The sequence below is a fragment of the Lytechinus pictus genome, chromosome 5 (assembly GCF_037042905.1).
Source record: "Lytechinus pictus isolate F3 Inbred chromosome 5, Lp3.0, whole genome shotgun sequence".
NCBI lineage: Eukaryota > Metazoa > Echinodermata > Echinoidea > Temnopleuroida > Toxopneustidae > Lytechinus > Lytechinus pictus.
Window position 1 is genome coordinate 16,075,453 of NC_087249.1, and position 22,372 is coordinate 16,097,824.

General features: G+C 36.1%; 1 protein-coding gene across 1 annotated transcript; it reads left to right on the forward strand.

Annotated features, from left to right (window-relative positions):
- Positions 1–9: 9 nt before the first annotated feature.
- On the forward strand, positions 10–20,317 carry LOC129262361 (MAM and LDL-receptor class A domain-containing protein 1-like). Its single transcript, XM_064099896.1, has 20 exons — positions 10–335; positions 1,108–1,254; positions 1,827–1,968; positions 2,691–2,802; positions 5,275–5,362; positions 5,914–6,066; positions 6,964–7,238; positions 8,224–8,314; positions 8,638–8,799; positions 9,773–10,041; positions 11,602–11,692; positions 12,693–12,887; positions 13,307–13,581; positions 14,179–14,272; positions 14,883–15,053; positions 15,515–15,792; positions 16,093–16,321; positions 16,953–17,224; positions 17,904–17,997; positions 18,824–20,317. Exons 1-20 carry the CDS (start codon positions 215–217, stop codon positions 19,117–19,119), a joined length of 3,555 nt encoding a protein of 1,184 aa, XP_063955966.1. The 5' UTR covers positions 10–214; the 3' UTR covers positions 19,120–20,317.
- Positions 20,318–22,372: the final 2,055 nt, after the last annotated feature.

Sequence of the window (22,372 nt, forward strand, 5' to 3'; positions counted from 1 at the left end):
TAAGGAAAGGAGATCTAAAAGATAAAACGCTGGGAACTGTATTTGAATGGAATTGGGTGCGGTAAGTGTTAGGACTCAGCATGATCATTGTCTACCTGTTCTTAGCGTCACGTGGCTTGAATATAACTCTTTCGCACGGTCAAAGCCTTCTCGACTAAACCATGTTTATGTGTAGTTGATCGACCGGAACCAGAACACATTGGCAATTGGCATCATGGTATACAAAAAAGCATGGATGGTGAAAATTAATATCGCAGTTAATCGAGTTCAGCCCACAAAGATGGCATTGACGTTTCTTTTTATATTTATTGGTCTTTCTGTTATTTACCGCGTTGGTGAGTATGTCATATCGTGCATTTTGTAATAATCTGCGTTTATTCCAGATCGGTCTGCAATTGTTATGAATAGTATCTAAATTATGCACTTGTGGGTTTGATTTTGCTTGGACCTCCTCATATATTCATATTTGAGACCACTGCTTTTCGAATGAAAGATATATGTAAATAGACGGATGTGTAAACATAATATGACGGTCAAGCTATGAATTCAAGGCTGATAAATCCAGAAGAGACGAACTTGCAGTACAAAAATCAAAATCTTAGGAGAGTGCATATATATTTCGAAAATTTTCACCGGAATCCCAACAAATAAACACTTTTTTACTGGTTTCTAGTAAATAATAATTGTTTTAATAGTGATAATTACTTGTGGTCTTTATTTGAATTCTGATTAAGAGCAAGTCCACGACATATAAGATACACGACAAGATCATTACATATACACTAGGAATTACGCATGATTTAAAAGGCCAAACTTTTCCACCTAGGTTTTGTTCTCATATGCCTTTGCTTTGGAGGATCAGGACAACGCATTAAATAGTATATGTTGGGAAGTATATTTTCGAAAGTGCAGAAACATGAAAATATGGATGGATTTCACTTCTTTCTCAGGTTTTTTTTTAGGGATGGTGGTATCATATTCAACTTTAAGGTGCCTATTCATGCGCGTATTTTTTACTGCACATGATACCACTTGTAGGTTTGATTTTTTTTCTCCTTAAAATGAGAGGATAAAGCTTTATGTGAATTTCAACATATTTGAGTTTAGGTGAAGGAGCACCGTGTAGCTTTGATGTCGACCTATGCAACTACACACAGGATGCTACGGATGATTTAGATTGGATTAGGATTAATGGTGCATCTTCCATGGATGACACTGGGCCAGATGCAGATCATACACACGGAACATCACAAGGTGTGTCTTGGGCAGAGGTTGGAACAGCCTTCATAGTCACATTATCTTGGTCTGCAATTATTTGGTCTACCGTTTTTTAGATAGTCTAATTACCTGGGCTGGACCCTTTTGGTCCAGCCCATTGTCGCTTTGTCCACACTACGTTTAGTATGGTACCAAAGTATTAGAATTTCCTTTTACTCAACTGTCCAAATTTCCACTTTGTCCGCTTATTAAGTTGCACTAAAAATAAAATGGTTGGTAAAAAAAAATCTAATCAGAAATAGACCAATCGGATATTAGACGATATGAGTAGGCCTATAACATTTTTTTTTCATTAGGAAAAGGTTATTAATGGGTTAAATGGAAAATAGACCAAATGGTTTAGTAGTCATTGAAAGGGTTGTATAATAATAATATATTGATATTAATAACATTTCTAGGGCGTATACGTATAAATTCATAGAAGCGGTGTCATTGCATAAGTCTTGCAGTGATGTTTTGTTTAGATGTTGCTTTGTGCTTACTAGTTTTGCTAGGTTAATGTTATGTCATGTATTATCCAAAATATATTGTAAATTTATTATTACAAGGATACTATGTCTACACCAATGCTGGTTTACCTCAAACGCCTGGCTTAGTTTCTCGACTGATCGGTCAACCTATACCAGTTATGCAGACCAGCTGTCTCCAGTTTTATTACTACATGCATGGAGAACATATGGGTTCTCTTCGGTAGGTGTACATATCACCCATTGTTATTGTCATGGCCATTGTTATCATCATTTCAATTATTTGTATTGATAATGTCATATATATTATCATTTTTATAATTATAATTCATATCACTGTATTTCAATCATTATGGTATTGTTATAATTGTTATAAATATCATTATATCGTCTTCATTGTTATAACTACCATTATTAATATCATTATCACCATCGTCTTTGTCATTGTCATTAATAAACATCATTACTATTTCTTGTTTTGAAGAAACCTTTACTAGTAATTAAGGAAAAATCATACTCAGTGTTTGATTTGCTACAGAAAAGAAAAAAAAACATTTATCTCAGATCCATAGATATTGACTCACCCAAGGTAAAGTGACTGACATTGACGCACACCACGATCTACGTTGTCACGCACCAATTTGAGTACCGTAATTTGATGTTATAATTGACCCACCCATGACGCACCTTTCCTTGGGGGTAAGCGTACGTAAGGTATGCTTACATAAATATTCATATACATGTAGATTACGCTAAAGGTTATACGAGTTTTATCTTCATATTTTTCTAGAACTTGATTTGCATCGTTTATCATCATTGTTCACAGACTTTTGTATCCATTTTTCATGCGTTTATTCTCCTGAAAAGTGATTCCATATCAACAAAAATTTCTTGCACATGAAAATACTTGTTAGATATATCTTGCATCTCCATCCTTTATTCCAGAGTATACACTGACGTAATTTCCTCAAATCCAGTATGGAGTCGGTCAGGTAACCAAGGCAGACAATGGTTCAGAGGTCTGGCCACCTTGGAACCTTCACCCGGTTTTGCTCAGGTAAATTTATGGTTGTGAAGCCATTTTAAATAAGTAAATTTTACAACTTTTGAATTGCCATTAACTTAAGGCCAAATCTTGTATGAAAAAGAAGAATGTTTTCTCTATTTTGGCTAATTGATGTATCGTTCATGCTTTCGAAGAATGCATATTATACCGCATAGCAGCATAGCAAGGTTAAATAGAGATGGGTCTACGCTCACTGATACGACCTGTTTTCACAAGACGCGTTATACATTTTACGTGATTTTATGAATGTTCCCAGACGGTTGGATAATGTTAGGAATGCTTAAATTATCATTCTACGGAACAAAGTTCAAATCGGCTTCAGGTCGCAGTCAATAATGACGTATTTACGATTTTTAATCGTTTTTGCTTTTATTCCTACAACACAGGGAGGCTCAAACTGCAATTTTCATTATTCACATCACTAATTTGGCACTTTGATAATTAAGATTATATAAGTTAGAATGTTCTTTAAAAATGATATAATTTCTTTCCAGACCTGATCATGAAGAGTGAGTGCGACTTAACATGATTAAAGTTTAAAGGTCCATTCTAGTCAAACATCTCTACTATCCATATTTTTTTCATAACAAACGACAGACGACACTGATGAATGAGAATATCCCCTAAGTAATGTGAAATTACAAGATCCGTTTTCAGACGAAAATTGAATAGATTCATAGTGCTTTATCGACCTTTGGTTATACCAAATTAGCATAACAACAATGTTAGAAAATTTGAATTGTACTTAAATATTGACTTACAAATACAGTGACTGTGACGTACCTGTTTGCAGAACAAGCAAAATGACTTCTTTGTCATATTGCCATAATATTCAGAAATTTAGAATGATACATTTCATTTTACGTATGTTTGGTTGGTCTGATGATTTTTTGTTAATTGTTTGAAATAAAGCATGTACATGTCATTGAGTTCATAATGCGATTTATTCTCATTTGAGTTGAGGCTCTGTTCAATCTATTGCACGATGCAGTTAGGCTGAATGCAATGGGTTGAACGCAGTCTCAACGAGAGTGGATAGGTCGCATAATGGACGAATGAAGACACGCATCATTTTGGTTTATACGACTCTTCTAAATCGTGTTATTTGACAAAATACAAGAAAAGAAGCAAATAGAACTAAAATATTTTTGCCTTTGTTAAGCAACTAATTTTCTATGATAACATGATTATTTGTCCGCATGTAAGCAAGCATTTAATTATTTTCATTTTTTGCGACGATCTTTGAATCAATAATCTATGCACAGTCAGCCTTGTTAATACGCTTACTTCGATGCGCGCAAACACACACATACAACATAATACGTACACACATATAGCATGGAGCTATTAGCTCTATGCATATAGTATATAAATAATGAATGTTCATGACTGCAATGGACAGGATACTAAGTATGAAGTATGAAGTCTTCATGAGGTGAAAGATAAAATGGTCCATTCAACGATGCGTAGCCGAGTTGAATGGATCATTCATTTCATCTTTCATGATCGAATGAAGTATTCTGTCAATTGCGCGGATGAAAAGAACATTCATTATTTGGTTTATATGACACCTAAAAATTGATTCTTTTCATATGAAATTTATGAATTTCGATTCAAAATATGGTCATGCAGTGCGAGCTCGGTCTGCTGGTTATAGCGTACATACAACGTGCGATCTTCAAACACGAGTGGTTTTGCGGTGCCTGCTGTCTCGGTGCGCGCGTGCAATGGACAAAATCGAATGATCCAAAACAGCACGATAAATGGATCCAAAATTGCACGGTTGATGACGTCATTGTAAATGGGTTGAATGATCGATATCAAACAACCAATCAAATGAAAGGATCTATCTAGGTGTCATATGATCAGTAGTAGACACTGAGCTGCGGTCTCAACCTTGCAATAGAAAAATTAAAACAAATCTGCACGATTCCCACGCAATGGAAAATGACTTTGCATGTAACACAAAATGGATCAAATATTTAATGGATTTCAGCCAATCACATGACAAGAATATATGCATGAGTTGTGTAACTGCCTTTGTCCAGCAACTCATTTTTTTCGGATATTCATAACAAGATTATTTGCCCCACGTATAGCGTATGAAAGCAGTTTATCGTGTTCATTCTTATGTGACGCGCTTTGATTCATGAATCTATAGGTGCACACAGTCAGCTTGTTGATGCGCCTTACTCCGATGCGCTATAATATTAATATTTGAATGAGGGTAACAAAATCTATTGCATCAAAATTAGTAAGTGATATGAAATTAGATAGTTGGTTCGCCCCCCACCTTCCACAAAACTTACCTTGAAATCATCTAAATACTTAATCCAATATGCAACTGTGTGTGCGCGCAGTTTGTTATTGCAATTCTTGTTTTTGTTGATTGCGGTATTCCTTTTAACTTTAATGTATCAGAACCTCAACAAACTCCCGTTACAACTGTCTGTTCTAACCCAGGTTATCTTCGAAGCAATCACTGGTTCTGGCATACTATCCGACATTGCAATTGATGACGTCAATATTGTTGATGGAGCATGTCCACTTGGTAAGGCAATGTTAAAATATTATTTCTAAAAGATCAAGCATTCATTCTCATTTCGTTCGGAAAACCTAAAGTTGCACGTACATGTACATGTAGGTATCTGCATATCCAACTGAATACACACGTATGTTTTGAGGGTGTCTGTTCTCACTGCATAAAATGAAATGTTGTACTTTTATATGTGTTTCTTCAATTTTTTATTCTCTTCTTTATATTTCCAATTGATATTATTTAATATAATTATATGAGGAGTTTTATTCCAAAAGGAGATGAAAAAATAAATAAAAGTAGTAAATTTTGCATTTATGATGTAAACTCGTAGCCACAGATCTGAATCCATAGCATAAGGTAAAGGCTTACTTAACAATTTCGAAATTACTAATGTGGAGAGTTCTTTATTTCAAATAAAGCTGTCGGGGATAAACTCATCTTTGGAATAAAACATATTTTGTAATCCATTTTTGTCAACTTTAAGCAATATTCCCAAATCACACGCTTTTTTTTATTAAGCTCTTTATATGAACTTACATAGTGTTTTTCTGAAATTTTCACAGAAAATTTGAATTGTGACTTCGAAAACGACGAGAATGAATTGTGTGGTTTTGCGCAAGACCAGACAGATGACTTTGATTTCCTATTGATTCAGGGTAGAACACCAACGGTTGCTACAGGACCCAATGAAGATCATACCTATGGAAATACATCAGGTTTGCTTAAATTCTGGGACCTGTTTCATTAAAGTAAACAGGAAATGGCAGCTTTGCAATAGTAAAGTACCATTGGAACCTTGAGCCTTGCTACCTTGCTAATCTTTGTAACTTTTAAATAAAGGGGGTTCCAGATAATAAACAATTATGACGCAAGGGCCACTGAACGATTTTGAATGTCGGGGCTGAGCCGAAAGTATGTAGGGGGGGTGATCATGCAAAAAGTCACAACCAGATGATACATTTTATGATTTTGTACAGGGTTCGATGGCCCCTTTACGATGAAGATAACAATTATAACAATCCTACAAATAATGACTGAGAGAACAAAAAAAAATTAAATTCACTCCTTGTTATCAAAGTTTTGCTTTCATTTCAATTTACATCTACCCGAAATGGTCAAACTTAGCTGTACCATTATTCTTATTGTGACGCTTTTGGGCAAGGAGTGTCGATTTTTTTTCCTCATCATCTTATTGCGATTTTTGCATGGCCACATGGCCCTGGGAAGTGGGGGGGGTAAAGCACCCACAAGATATTTCAGGGGGTGCTGCGTATTTTATTTCCCATAGGCAGCTTCCCCTGGAAATCAGGTTGATAGGCCAAAAAAGGGTTATTCATCCTAAATGAAGGAGATTTGGGAACGATTTACATTAAAAAACCCATTATTATTATTGCTGTTATTATTATTACTATTATTTTGCTTGTCATTTTCTTTTTCCTGAGATCACAATCCTCTAAACAAAACCCCATCATCCCCTATTTAAATCGGTTACTGAGCTTTGCATGGTAATGACCCACCACCTCTCCGCATTTTCAAGTTTTTCAACAGATCATGCAGGGTACTTGATGAAAATAAATTCGTTCTTCCATATTATATATTCAATTATAATCAAGGGCACTACGTTTACATAGAAGGAACTGATAACGTCATAGCCCAGAGGGCGCGCATCATCTCACCTACAATGCGTGGTGTTCAGGCCAATGACCGCGAGGGATTTTGTGTGGTGTTCTGGTACTACATGCATGGTAGCGCAGTTGGTGAACTTAATGTTTACCTGCGCAATGAAAGTTCCTTAAACCTCGGTCAACCAATCTGGGGGATAGCAGGAGAGAAAGGGGAATACTGGAAAGCGGCAGAAGTGAAGCTGAACACGCCCGAAGATTTTTACGTGAGATTAATATTTTTACCATCTTAACGAATTATTTCGATTTTTTTAAGATGATGAATAATTGTACGGTTGATCATTTTGTAGTATGGTGTTTAAGTACCGAATCGTCTCTTTAAATTTGTTGGATTTTCTTTAATCATAATGATTGAGCTCCTGTGTCAGTCAAATGATACCGCTTTCAGTAACTCGCTGATCCGCACCGTTCCGGGGGTAAGTCGTAAAATTTTGAGTTTATGCCTATGAATCGTGTGGGCTAAAATAACCCGCGCAAGGCCCGGGCTACGTTGGTGCTGCTATTATCTGCACCAGACCAGTGCAAGGCCCACGTACCCGAGTTTTTTTATGGGTGATCTTAAAAGAAGCGCGGCTGGGCTATGGTTTCTGAACGCAGTTTTTATTGTGTTGTGGGGACTACTAGTATTTTTAGCGAGGGCCTAGTGCGGACCCCCCCCCAAAAAAAAAAAAAAAAAAAAAAAAATCACGAGTTACTGAAAACAGTATTAGTAGCTACTCGGTTGACCAACGCAGTATATACTAAGAACTCAATTTAGGGAAAATATTCCTGGCTTTGTGACGTCCTATTTATGCCTACTTAAGCTTCAGGAAAACAGTTATGTATCATGTTATATGTAACGTTTATTATTTTCCTTAATTTGTCTAAAGTAAAATGAAGTAGATTTTGAGGGTTTTTTTCTAATTCAGAAATATTCTATAAAAAAATAAATATATTTTTGGGGGTCTGACTGTATTCTACAAATGTCCTGTTCAAGCTACCAAAATATACATGTATTCATATTTAATGACAATTCACTGAATAGTTTCTTTGTTCGTGGAAATTTTCAGGGTTTTTAACTATAAATCTTATACAACAATGTGCTATAAAATTGCCAAGTCTTTTGCTTTTTATCTTTACTCTGATGTCTCTGTCCTACCCATCATGAACTCCTGGATATGCATTATATGTAATTATCATTGACCTCGACAGGTTGTGTTCGAAGCAACGCGTGGCTTGACTAGTTTTAGCGACATTGCAATTGACGACATCGATATTACTAATTATGGCTGCCCTGGATTTCGTAAGTATTTCATGCATGCACCCATGCTACACTTTATCGACCTTTCTTGACAGACCAATAACAATGCGAAATTTATACAAGGATCTTTTCGCGCCTACGTGAGGATTTTTTTGTGTGAAAACTTAGTCATTATTAGTAATGCATTTTTGAACTGTTGTAATTGAGGATGTTGATTTAACTTAATTGGAACTAACAGTGAACGACCTGCAGATATATATTTATAGAAAAGTTAACAAACTAAGAGATCTTTAATTTAGTATCATTATAAGTTTGAATGTGCAAAATGTTTTAATAATCCCTTCTTCATTCTATTATTTTCTTAGATAACATCGGAAATGAAAGAAATATATATTGTGATTTCGAAGAAGAAGGGATGTGCTCTTACAGTCTGGATCCGACTAGCACTATATCCTGGGAATGGACAAATCGTGCATCACCGGGAAGTACAGGGCCGACTACAGACCATACGATCGGCAATGAACTAGGTAAATAGAATAAAGTTATATGCATGTAGGTCTATCGTCTATGGCATATGTGTTAAATATATCCTCAATATTATGTACAGGTCTACATCAGTGCGTTCACATAGTGGACTATGTGTAAATGAGATTTACTATGCACTCTAAAAATACTGAGTAAAATTTTACCCAATATTGGGTAGAAAGGGGACATGCATGTTTATTGGGGATTTGTTTTTAACCCCATATTGGGCAAAATGCATGTTTAAAATGTAACTTTCAACGTAACATTGGGTAGAATTTAGAAAATATTTGGTATCTTTTTTACCCAACCAACATGCATTTTCTAATTTTACCCAATATTCGGTAAACCCTTTTTTAGAGTGTGTTGAAACGCTCAATTTAACAGTGTTAAAGTAATTTAAGCCTGTGGACACTTCTATACAGTGTAGGAGGGTTCAGTGTGTGTTCGCATAGTGAACTGTGTGAAGATGTGTTTCACATTGTCAACGCGCTCGAATATTAGGCCTTACATTGAAATCAAGTATGATTATATCTCGCTTGAATTTTACTCTTATTCATCAGACAACTTTTCATTGCTAAGGCACCCCTTGTATATTTTGTGATGGATTAGTCATTTACGTATGATAGAATATTAATGATGGTGGTCGTGATAATGACCACTGTAACAATCATAATTAATGTTCATAACTACAACATTATTTCAATAACTTTATTGGAAATGGTTTGTTAGGGAAAATGATAAATAAAGTGCACTATAGTATCAAAACAAAACAAAAATATAATATTAATGATGTGAATGAAAATAAAAGCCACAATGATTGATTAAAAATTAATTATAAAGACGATGGTAATACAATATAAATAATGAATTAGAAAATATGATTTTCTAAGAATTTCTAGTACACGTACACCATCATTAATAAGAACCTAAAATAAAATCCTGCTGCTACAGATGTTTAAACGTTTGTCTCTTTAGGATACTTCATGTATGTATCCAGCACAACGTTGTCAACATCAGCAGATCGAGCCCGCCTTTTGTCTCCCGTCGCGGAGCGCCAAAGTGCATCTTCATGCGTCGAGTTTTGGTACCACGTTTACGGCAGGGATACTGAGACGCTCAACGTGTACGTCAATCTGGAGGGGGTGGTGCTACCGAATTCACCCGCATGGTCGATAACGGGGAACCAAAGAAACTACTGGCATCGTGCGACGTTTAATATTCCAGCCAATACAGATAACTATAGGGTAGGCTGTTGCATCAACTTTTCCGTTAACATTTTAGAATGAAATAAGAAAATAACTTAAGGCTTGGTCACAAATGCCATTACGAGCTGCTACGAACGCCGCCGGCATGAACGATTTTTAGACCATTTCGTAAGATATTCTCAAGATGACCGTACGAAACCAGCGTTCGCAGACCGTTCGTAAGTTTGCAGTGTGGTCGATGGTCTTGTCCAAGATATTTTTTAACTTCGTAAGAAACCCTCCCTTCGTATGGCGGCCGTACGAACGTCGTATGAACATCGTTAGGACCGCTAAAGGGGTTAATAGACAATTCTAGCAACCTTCAATTCTTACGATGATCGTAAGAAGGCCTGAAGTTGTTCGTAGAGTGTTCTTACGGTTACGAACAGATATTTGTACGGTGTTCTTACGGATGACTTTTGGGGTTTGTAAGGCGTTCGTAAGGGATTCGTAAGGGCTTTGGGGGAAGTTTTAGTGGATATAAAGCCAAACGCGCCTAGTTCAATCATCACTCTGCTTGTGGTGTTCAATAAAGAAGCATGTCCTGTCGAAGAAATATGAGACCAAATGGGAAATTATTCAAAGGGAAACGGGCGATGGGGAAGGAAATAAATGAGAGATGAGGAAGGATCGAAAGAAGGAGAGCTACAACTTGATGGACATTGGAAGTGACCAGGAGGTGGTGCTGGAACATGACGAAGACGAAGAAGAACCATCAAGACGACAGGGTGCTGGTAAGGAAGATGAGGTAACGGGAAATCAAAGGAGAAATATGACTTTGATGCCACCACAGAACAAAAGCTCGTTCTTTTTGTCGGTGAGAGATATGCCAACACCAAGTACAAGAAACATATAATGGAAACCTTGGCCAAAGACCTCAATACCTTTAGTGAGTTGCCTCCTCAGTATCCATGGTAGCACCCACCAGCGTCGCCTTCTTCTCTCTAGCTCCTCCTCTCTCATCTGAACTAAAGCAGCTAATACAACTACCCGATCTTCTTCTTCCTCCTCTAATTGTAGATGCAGCTGCAGTTGTAGTCTCCTTGGCACTACTGCCATCTTGAAAGTATCAAACTTTCAACAGTTACAGAATTTTCCACAAGTCACGATATCGTATTCCTTACAATCCGACAAAATATACACAAATTCGTTTAATATTAGTACGAATGACTTGAGAGTGCCGTGAGTTGTACTTGCGAATATCTTGCGAAAACAGAAATCGTGAGATCGCCGTAAGTCTGACGAAAGAATAACTCAAGGCATTCTTACGAAAAACGTACGAATTATAGGGCCATAAAATTACTGAAAATCATTTCGTTTCTCAATAAGTTCGTAAGATGTTTGTAGGAATTAAACGGCATTCGTACGGAATTCGTAAGAAGGCCGTAAGAATCTATGGCCCATTTACGAGTGTCCATGAACTCCAGAATTCGTACGAACGGTGAGATTTGTGCGAACGCATCATTCATACGAACCTGTGTGACCTTACCTTAACATCCTCCTCGAAACAACTTGGTCTAAAGATTTTTTCTCATGATTACTCACATCATTTATCTACAGCTTGTGTTTGAAGCCATCCCTGGTGATGCCGTTAGTGATGACGTTGCTATTGATGACATCACTTTCTACGAAGGCACAGCGTGCCCAATACGTGAGTTGTTGGGTGGAATAAAGTATTTCGCTCTTTACCTACTCATATCTATCTGAAAACAAAAACATTGTATTATATGTATTATTTCGATTTCATTATACGGGCCCTTGGAAAAGGAAAAAAATATGGATATATTATTAACTCTTTTGACATTTTCCGCTCTGGCTGCCACCTTCCACCCCCCCCCCCCTCCCCTCTCTCTCTCTCTCTTTCTCTCCCTCCATCTCTTTCTCTCTCTCTCCTCCGCTCAAAAAGAAAATGTAAGGTAGCAAATAGCAATATACAGACAAGTCATAATAATATATTAAACCAAGGTGAAACCAGATTAGAAAGTCTTACCGCCCTTTCACACGGTAATAAAAAATCGTAATTTGAATGATGATTCCAGTGAAGAATACGACTAATGACGAATATTTAGCACATGAGAAACCAAAGTAGAACATGATTCGAATCACGAACGCTAATCACAGTCACGATAGCAATATCAATCATCATTACAATGATGATTTATGATTCACGTGTGAAAATGCCTTGAATTTAATGTTATTATTGGCAAATAGTATGTTTAGCGTTAGATCTCATTGATGCTATGCCTTTTGTACTAAAGAGCTATATCCATTATCATAATAACTAAGGGCCTTTTCACACGTGAATATTTAATGATTGCAATGATGATTGCTATTGTAATCGTGACTGTGATTAGCGTTCGTGATTATAATAATGTTCTAAATATTCGTCATTTGCCTTATATTTCACTGGAATCATCATTCAAATTACTATTTTGCCGTGTGAAAGGGCGGTAAAACGACTCTTCTAACTTAGCCTCGTAATTTCAATTATATGTGGACAATGATCGACAAGGCTCTGCCCCTGGCATATATCCTTGGCGACGAGAACTGCTACGTTCAAGATCCCCATTCGACGCCATCTTGACCACGTTAATGATGCCCCCTTGCCTTTTCCTTCTTTTGGTTTCCAACATGGCTTGTTTGATTTACAGCAAGCACTGTTCCACCACTTCCGGCGACATCGCCAACGGCGGTGACCTCCCTGGATTGCGATTTTGAGCTTGGCTTCTGCGGGTACGAACAGGAATATGAAAACGACCAGGCGGACTGGGCAAGAGAGCAGGGAAAATATGTTGCAAGTTCTGAAACGGGACCACAAGTGGACCACAGTCTTGGGACAAGCGAAGGTATTGCTTTTGGAAATTTTCAAATCAAACTATAAAAGTTTTGTAAATATATTGTGGCTGCACATTTACATTTTCGTCCACTTCCTGATATTAATGTAGCCTCAGACACAGTGGGAAGTTCTTAGATAGCTCAATGACCTAGTAATCGACAAGGCATATAAACGGAAAAGTTAAATTGTATTCAACAGCCTCATGATTCAATTGATGGATATTGTTGGTGCAATTGCCTATCACTACTGGTAGTTTGAGCTTTAATCGAGCAAAGCAACTTTAACAGTAAGGTGTGTCACATCTGCCATTGGAGAGGTGGAAATAGGTGTGACACATTTTTTCTATTCCATTTTGTAATTAAAATTTGTTGAGGCAGTGATAAGGAGATGTAATGAAACCCACGATGCCTTAATCCGATTCCCCTTCAGGTTACTACGCGACGTTCGATCCATCACTCTTCATAAGCCTTGACAGGAACGACGGAGCCATACTGGTTTCTCCTTTTCTACAGGCATCGAACATCCCTCGTTGCATTCAGTTATATGCGTTCATGTACGGGACGAACGTGGACTATCTAAACATCTACATCAGACCATGGGGAGCAACTACCTCACTAGATCCACAGTTCTCAATCTACGGAAATATAGCCAATGAGTGGCGACTTTACGGAATGAACGTACCCAGATCAAATGAGCACTTCCATGTAAGATAATGTATTGTTATACTAATTCTGATTTTTAGAACCATTTTGATTTTACATTGACCCGCGAATCGATATATGATATTGATTTTGGAATTCTTATACATTATTAAAAAGGGCTAGTCAAAATCAACCAACTCGCGTTGACCATTCTATTGGGCATACACATATCAGTAACAATTAACAAGATAAACTAACATTGGCAGAATTTCATATCTGTCAATGTTGTTTTGGTGGAAACCGTTTATCTATTCTTCATTTATTTTTATTCTGAAATTATTTTGCAGATAATCACAATGCCATGGAGATGTTAGTTAATGTTTTGAAGTTATTGCATCTAGGGATGTTTCGAAAAAAAAACTTGCTTAAATACCAACGCGCAAATGACACTTATCGCGTAATCTCGTTCATTGATTAATTCGCTGTAGCTGGGCGTGGTCTGAACAATGCAGTATAAATGTGTTAGAATGTACACACAACAAAGAATTTAACTGCCATTTTTAGTCAGACCTTCACCTTTGAGGAAGCGAACTTGTGATTTATGTGACTGTGCTAATTATCTTTATCGTTGTTGTATTTTATAAATGAATATTGATTTAGGTACTGTTTCAAGCAAATGTCGGTCGATTCAAATCATCGGGAAAAATTGCTATCGATGATATCCGAATAGTTACCGGAATGTGCCCTGAGGAAGGTATGATTGTAGCTTATTTTTATATAGAATATGCCATGATAACATGAAATTCGACGAGAAATGAAATAAACATGGATAATTCATACGCAAGAACCGTGCTAGGATTTGTTATTATGATTAACATGCTTTATAATGTATTTTAATTTGCAATGTTTCGTCACTGCATGTACAGTATGTATTTCGTGAAGGGAAAATAAAGCAATTCAAATACAATCCAATCTCTGTTGTCGAATGAAAATGTTTTATTCAGAAATACATAACCAAAATAAAAGTTTAACATTTGGAGTTCAGTGCAAATGACAAAATGCCTATATGAATATTTTCAATTTGTATAGACGTCAAAAATGAAATAAAACATGCATCTAATGTAGTTCATCAATTAGTATTTTACAATGGTTAGACAATAAACACTCTTCTCGAAAGATCCAGTTTCCGGTAGTCCTTTTCAGGAACAACATACACCCACGAAAGAATGCTAATGTACAGTGCTTAAGCAATACACTATTCATTATTCGCCATGGAAACAGAAGTTACAGTATACATGTTTTAAACTTTTGCTTAGGGGTTCTTTTCCATTGATAATTACTTTCTTCTTCAAACCCTTCATCAGTTCCCCCGACCCTACTGCCATGGGGAGCCGATTGTGACTTTGAGCAGAACGGAACGCTGTGTGGCTACACCCAGCGATCTTCAGACGCCTTTGACTGGATCTGGCACCAGAGTTCAACCGGAAGCACTAACACTGGGCCACATGCAGACCACACACTCGGAACACCAGAAGGTAGGTTAGGGGAGTGTTTCAAGGAGGAACATGTCGGATGATCTATTCGACAAAGCCTATTTTTCGGATAGTTCCCTTTGTAACGGGCAAACACCTGTTCTTCTCAGCCAATCAACATCAATGGCGACTTACCCGACGACAAATTTGATGAAACACTCTTCTCGGTATGATTAATGCAAAGAACATTGATTATGATATATCAATTCGGAAGTATTTTATACTTCTATTCAAACAAAACCTGATACTCGCATATACAAGAAATATAAATACACTTTGTTATATTTATTTTACAATGAATATGATTTTTTTTATCATTTTCTAATTCAACTTCAAAATATCCGGGGATGCATGCATGTGGTGACATAGACTTGGAATATACCTAGAAACATGTTATCTTGTTTATATTATACTGTCATGACAATGTCTTCCCTAAAACAATTCCAAACTCTTAAATCGCATAGGCCATTACATGTACATCGAGACCTCACTACCTCAACGCCCTGGAGACCGCGCTAGTCTCATCTCTCCTGCGTTAAACAGCCAGAACACGGACATATGCCTTCGATTCTATTACCATGCGACTGGAGAGGGCGACATCGGTACACTCAGAATTATATTCAAATTGGAAGGACTGTCTTCTCTGGTCGAATTGTTCCGGGTCACTGGTAACAAAGGCGATCGTTGGATACCAGTTAATATTGATATCCCCGCCTCATCAACAGGCTTTTCCGATTTCGAGGTATTACATTCAATATGTTATGCACCACTTTGCTGTATACGCAACGCCCACTCGTTCGTGTTCATTCTATGAGGGTTTTTTAACCTAATATATGACTAAACAGGTGTGTGTGTGATCTCAAGTACGCTCAATTCTTTCTCAACAATGGTACGAGAGGTACAATTTATATCGAGTCAAATTCATTTTAGAACATTTGCTTTGTTACATGTAAGTGGTTATTAAGGAGATAAATCCCACTCCCCCTCCCCCGAAAAAAGTCGATCTGTTAGCGATGTTTAAAAACATCTAATTTTGTTTCAGATTAGGTTTGATGGGTATAAAGGATACAGCTTGAAGGGAGATCTTGCCGTCGATGATATCAAATTCTTACGTCAGCCATGTGAGGGATATCCCACTGAAGGTCGATGCACGTTCGAACAAGGTTTAGAATATTGTGGATACACACTACGTACAGAAAATGATGTCACCTATCCTACTTGGCAATGGTACGACAGATTAGCTGTCGAAACATCACCTCTGAAAAATATAAGTAAGTTTCTTTAATGAATTATAATAAGGAATCCTGTGAAAATGTAAAAGAGGATACCTGAAGAGGCATTGTCTCTGAGAATGCCAGTGAGGTGTGATTTCAAGAAACGTGCAACGGTTGTAGAACTTGGGTTTCCTAGGCATGTTGGAAGAAGGAACCTGTTACGAAGACGATGACTGTTTTGATTATGGATGAATACCCTTCATTTATAAAAAGCAGTGGGTTTAAAACTGAATATCCCGAGAAAGATGTACTACCATTATAAGCCTATATTAAAGTTTGTATTGTTTTTTGATTATCTGATGATTTAAATTAATGTAAATTAGAGTCATAATCATAACACTAAATCATTTAATGTTCCTTCGTGTTTTTAATGAAATGTTTGTGGGTTAGAATTCCAGCCACGATGTCATTCATTACGGCAAGAAATTATTCCGTACAGTGCTGCAGACAAACCAGGTTGGGTAAATCCAAATCGGTACTTGCGGTAATTTTTTGAATGTACAGAAACGTGTAACAGCTGCTTTGTTTAAATCAAGGTCATCATACTGCGTGACAAGGTTACTGATAGGAGCTAGTATAATTATTTTTACTACATGATGACATATGCATGTCTTATTGTTTATTGCAGCTTCGACGTCATTCATGTACTCGATGTCTAATGCAAGAAATATATCTCCGGTCATGTATTCTGATATCTACGAGCTTCGTGCTCGGGATCATTGCTTGACAGCGAAAGTTTTGCTTCTTAATGACGACGGGATGCAGTTAAACATAGCGGTACAAGAAGGTACCAATGGCCGGCGTAGTACTATCGGGACTTTTGGCGGGATTACAACAGCCTTCGAATGGGTAACTGAAGCGTGGAAGGTACCTTTAGATTCGGTGGCCGGATCTTTCAGGGTCAGTATTCGCTTACGTCATGATCCAAAATCATGCACACACTGATGAATATAGAAAAAATATATATATATGATGGTTAATATACAGCAAGTGATAATAATAATAAAAGTAACAATAATATTAGTAATTCATTTAATTCACATCGCATTAAAAAAAGACATCAGAATATTTAGAAGATTAAATTGTACAAATCAATACAACTGACAGTAGTTTATGATTATAAGGGTGAAGATAATAATAATAATAATATAGGTATATTTACCCAGGGAAGCCACTTAACTTTTCTCCCAGCGGGCCCTGCTATTATTATTAATATTATTAATACTAACCATAAACGGAGAATGCTTACATCTTTCAATGAAATCCCTAACATAAACGTCATAGGTACAATAAGAAATAGGGACCTTTTAACAAATCGAATGCATCATTATTTTCTTGGTACATGTAGGTTTTATTTTAAAGATCCATGATTACGTGCAGCCTCCCTTCTAAAATAAATTTTTAAAAATAAAATAAAAGTAAAAATAGCGGGCATTACAGAAAATTAAAAGTAATGCAGCAAACCGTAAAAAAGGGACAAACGCTGGCAACTGAAAATGGAATTCCTTAACTTCACATTTCAGGTATCGATTTCATATTGATTTATATTTCAATTTGTCTAATTTGTCATAACATGTAGTTAGTCTTCTCGACAACCATTCAAGGTGGATCTAATGGGATCGTAGCCATCGATGATGTAAATTTTACTCCGCTATCGGGAGAGTGTGTACAAGGCAAGTGTTCATATATTATTTACACATATACGTATAAAAGTTATTAAAGAAACATCAGCTGAGTAAATACATGTAACAATAATTAACATTATTTGTATAGAGCTTATCATAAAACATGATACTATATATCATTAAGATATATAGTATCATAAATACGTTATAAATATCAATAAGTATAAATACTATATATCATTAAATGTATTAACCCCCTCCCCAGCCCCATAGACCTTCTAAGCAATTAAATTTGCTAAAAAAGCAGAGGTTTAGAAAGTCTTTTATACATTTTACCATTTTGCATTTCATATATGTTAAAGATGCTGTATAATATCCACGTGTCGTCACGGTTATTTTGATACCTCCTCTTATCTGAAATATTCGATCTTCCATCTTTGGACATTTGTTTCTGTGTGGGTTTATTCCTGCATGTGATTTGTACACTGTTAGAAAAAACAGAATATTTTACAGAAGAAAAAATAAAAAAGAAAACACAGATTTTACAGAACGAAATAATCAAATCATTCTGTAAATTGTTATAACAGGAAAGATTCTCTATAATTTTTATACAATTTTACAGAACATGTTTGTTTGAAAACAGGGGAAACAGATTTATTACAATAAATTTGTAAGGTTACATACACCAAATACCAATTTTCCGTCATTTTACACAAATGCATGTAAGATTACAGAGTGCGGTAAGATTACAGGTATTCTCGAGACTCTTCTGCAGGAATTTTTGTTTTTGTTTTGTTAAGTAGAAATTTTCTAACAGTATAGCATCTTATTATGAAAAATATAATACACAAGGTTTTAATCATCCCTCCCTCAGCCAATACAGGTGGTGATGGAACATCCACGAGGTCGGGGAGTTCTGGCGAAAACCCTGGTCTTATCGCCGGTATCATCATCGTTCTTCTTCTCCTTATTGCGGTTATCATCATTGCCTTTATGATACGTCTTCGGAAATCATTCTCAGCGAAGCTGCCAATCACCGCCTACAGTAGTAGGCAGCCGGATGAGCAGCCAGTGATCGGCGAGGACAGTGTTGATAATGCAGATGGTATCAGGGGGACATCATTTATGCAGGCCACTTACGACCATGACAACGGTGAAGCTCAAGTTTAATCGTCAACATAGCACTTAGTTTGTCCTAAATACCTGTCTAAAGCTTTATCAAGGTTAAACGATATTAATCTATATATGGAACTATCTTTTTAACTGTCCATACCTGCAATGATTTTGTAGGGAACTTCGTATCATTTTTATTGATTCTTCATCATAATTTTAACATTTGATAGTTCGATTTAGTGCCCGTGCCGAACGCTGATGTGTGATTTATTTTATTATTATGGTGGGCATTGGAGAAGCTACCGGATACATTTAGTTACGGTATTTGAAAAGTGTATGCGGAAGTTATATTGTGAAATTTTCGAATAATTTTCATGTTGAGAGTGGTTTTGCAAACAGGCTGTCGGGTCCATATTTTTTCTTCAATTGGCCTACAATTTCAAACTATATTTGATCTTGTTGATCGTGTATTACATATTTTAAAGAACAAGCTACCCATTCGTTTATTAAAACTTCAAAATATTTAGATTTAGCAAGTAAATAAATAATTTGGCCATCACCAAAAAAAGTTAAATGGTAACAGGACAATCTGAGTTGAATGTCTATCTAAGGGCAAGGACAAGGCCATGCCCGCATTGCAAGAGTTCAAAAACTTCAGAGATCCGATGCAAAAGTCAAGGACAAGACATCAAAGGCTTTGTCCTCGGCCCCATGATTGTGTTCGAGACCAAAGTTGGTCTTTTCGAGGGTCAATATTTTTCTTCCATGAAATAGTCTTAGATATGTTGGCTTATAATTACATTCTTATCAATAACATACTTCCCGGCCTCGTGGGCATTATCAAGGGCCCATGGTTAAAGGTTTCAAACCGTAGAGATAATGGATGTCCAAATTAAACCACCAAGCCAGGGTCACATAATTTTCACAACACAGGGTCTTGCATTATGTTTTATGTTTGACGTATCATAATGGTACACTTTATTGCATTTATAAACAATCCTTATGTAGAGCTAAAATAGGAATTCGTGTACACAATGCTTCTTTAGTTTATTAAGGTTGTTTTTATTATTTGCAATATGTTTTTTTTATGTCAGGTCATTTAGCAATTGATGGTATAAATAAAAATCTATGGAAGTAATGCTGTGTAGACAAAATATTAACACTGTCATCAATACAATTAGACTACATAAAACCAGAATTTTATTATTCACTTGTTCTACATTAATAAAATCACGTACTTCATAGTATTAAAGCACCATCTTGTCAATATTTATACGTGTCCCTTTCTCTCATTGTAGGTTGTTATTCTAAAATATATAATTTTACAAAAAATAAGGCTTTGCAACAAATATCCCACAATTAATACAAATGGTAGGCCTACACTTGTCCTGAATAAACCCTATATTTAATTAATTGCATAGGGGCGGTGCCAAGGACACTTTATCGCGGGGGGACCCTAAGGTGATTTATTTTCTTTTTAAATTGAAAACAAAATCATTAGGGGCATCCTCCTACCGCCCCCCCCCCCCCCCCCCAATGGAACAGTCACTGACATTGCAACGCTCCGTATAAAGAGTCAAGACGTCGGTTGTCACTACTTCTTTACTAAGAGTATGGCGGGCCTATACCGTACTAGCCACTTATTAACATTGGACACCTCTTCTTAGACATAAACATACATAAACTACCATTTATACAGTGCGTATAAAAAAGCACTTTAAAAATATACTGTTTTATAGCATATTTGCAATATCCTGAAGCTTTTTCCACATTTAAACAGTGCTAGAGATCTCTTTAAGCAAATTACCATGTAATTGTCGAAAAATATTTCTGTTTGATTGAGCAGCACCTACGTTTGAAAAGTTCGTGAAAATTATTTGCGCAGAATTTGGAATAAAAGTAGACATTATTAGAGAAGAACACATGGACTTTAAAGGAAGAATGATTTGAAGAGATATTTCACCTTTTAAAACTGTTTCCTTGCACAACACTTTTCATAGAGCGCCATTGCGCCCCCTCCCCACCCCACACACCGAGACCATCGTGATGATATCTGCTTTATACAGAGCTGTGATTCACATGAAATGGCTTAATATGCTTGATTTTTTTCTTTTGTTAATCATTGTCAAGCTTGGGAAAAGTGTGCAGAAACAAGTACTAAATAAAGTATGAAATGTGTTCCCATTTAAAATAATAAAAGCTGAGTGAAAGAATGCTGGAGATGTCTGAAATAAACTTTTGTTTCCATTCGGTTTTGTCCTCAGATCCAGCTAGCACACAAAATATATAGTCCAGTCAATATAGGGTTTGACCCACCACTAATTGCAACACAAGATATTCCACTGCAATGCTTTCCAGGAAGGTCCCCTAAACAACATACTAAAAGTCCCAAGAAATCCAAGTAGTGGAAATTTATGAAATTTGCATATTATGCAAATTAGCCATAAAAAGTTAGCAAAATTAGGGAAATAGCCCAAAGATTACAAATTGAGTGTCCATGATAAATAAATGTATTCAATGTTTTTTGTCAAACGTGCAAACAAATCTACCTCATTTGCATAATATGCAAATAAGCATCCTTATATGGAAAAATGTCAAGGTATTGTGATTTTTCTCTCATTAACTGCTTGAAAATGTCATTAATGTTGAAATTTACATGCTGCTATCACTAAGGACGTTGAATACATTTGTATTCAGCTTAGTGTCTGTAGTGTAATTTGCATATTATGCAAATAAAAGTATATAACATGTTATAAATATTCAAGAAAACACACTGGTGATACATCCCTCACAAAAAAATTAGATTATCAATTGAAATTGGAATATGGCAATACCGTACAGCAAGGTTTCCTAAACACCATATTAAAAGTTCTTAAATATACAAGCATATAGGAAAATCACAAAATTTACATTTTATGCAAATTAGCCATAATAAATTCCAAATAAGGAAAATGATCCAAATATTGGAAATCAAGTACAGAAAACAATATGATTTGATCTGATGCCCATGATAAGTTTTACAAATTTATCTATTTTTTAAATAAAAATCGTAAATAAATCTACCTCATTTGCATAATTATGTATGAGCATCCTTATACGGAAAAAATCCAGAAATTTTTATTTTTCTCACAAAAACAGTTATGAAAAATTTCAGTCTAAATCAATATGATGTGATCACTAAGAATGGACAATACATTAATTATCAGCTTAATATCTGAAGTGTAATTTACACATTATGCAATAAGCATCCGACATGTTATACATTTTCAAGGAAACACATACGTGATACTTTCCTCTAAAATTCCATGTA

Bases quoted from the DNA above. Each gene is read 5' to 3' on its own strand.
- LOC129262361 (XM_064099896.1), top strand. From the start codon at position 215: ATGGTATACAAAAAAGCATGGATGGTGAAAATTAATATCGCAGTTAAT. The intron at 336-1,107 runs GTGAGTATGTCA...ATTTGAGTTTAG, and splicing joins TTCTGTTATTTACCGCGTTG to GTGAAGGAGCACCGTGTAGC. The intron at 11,693-12,692 runs GTGAGTTGTTGG...TTTGATTTACAG, and splicing joins AGGCACAGCGTGCCCAATAC to CAAGCACTGTTCCACCACTT.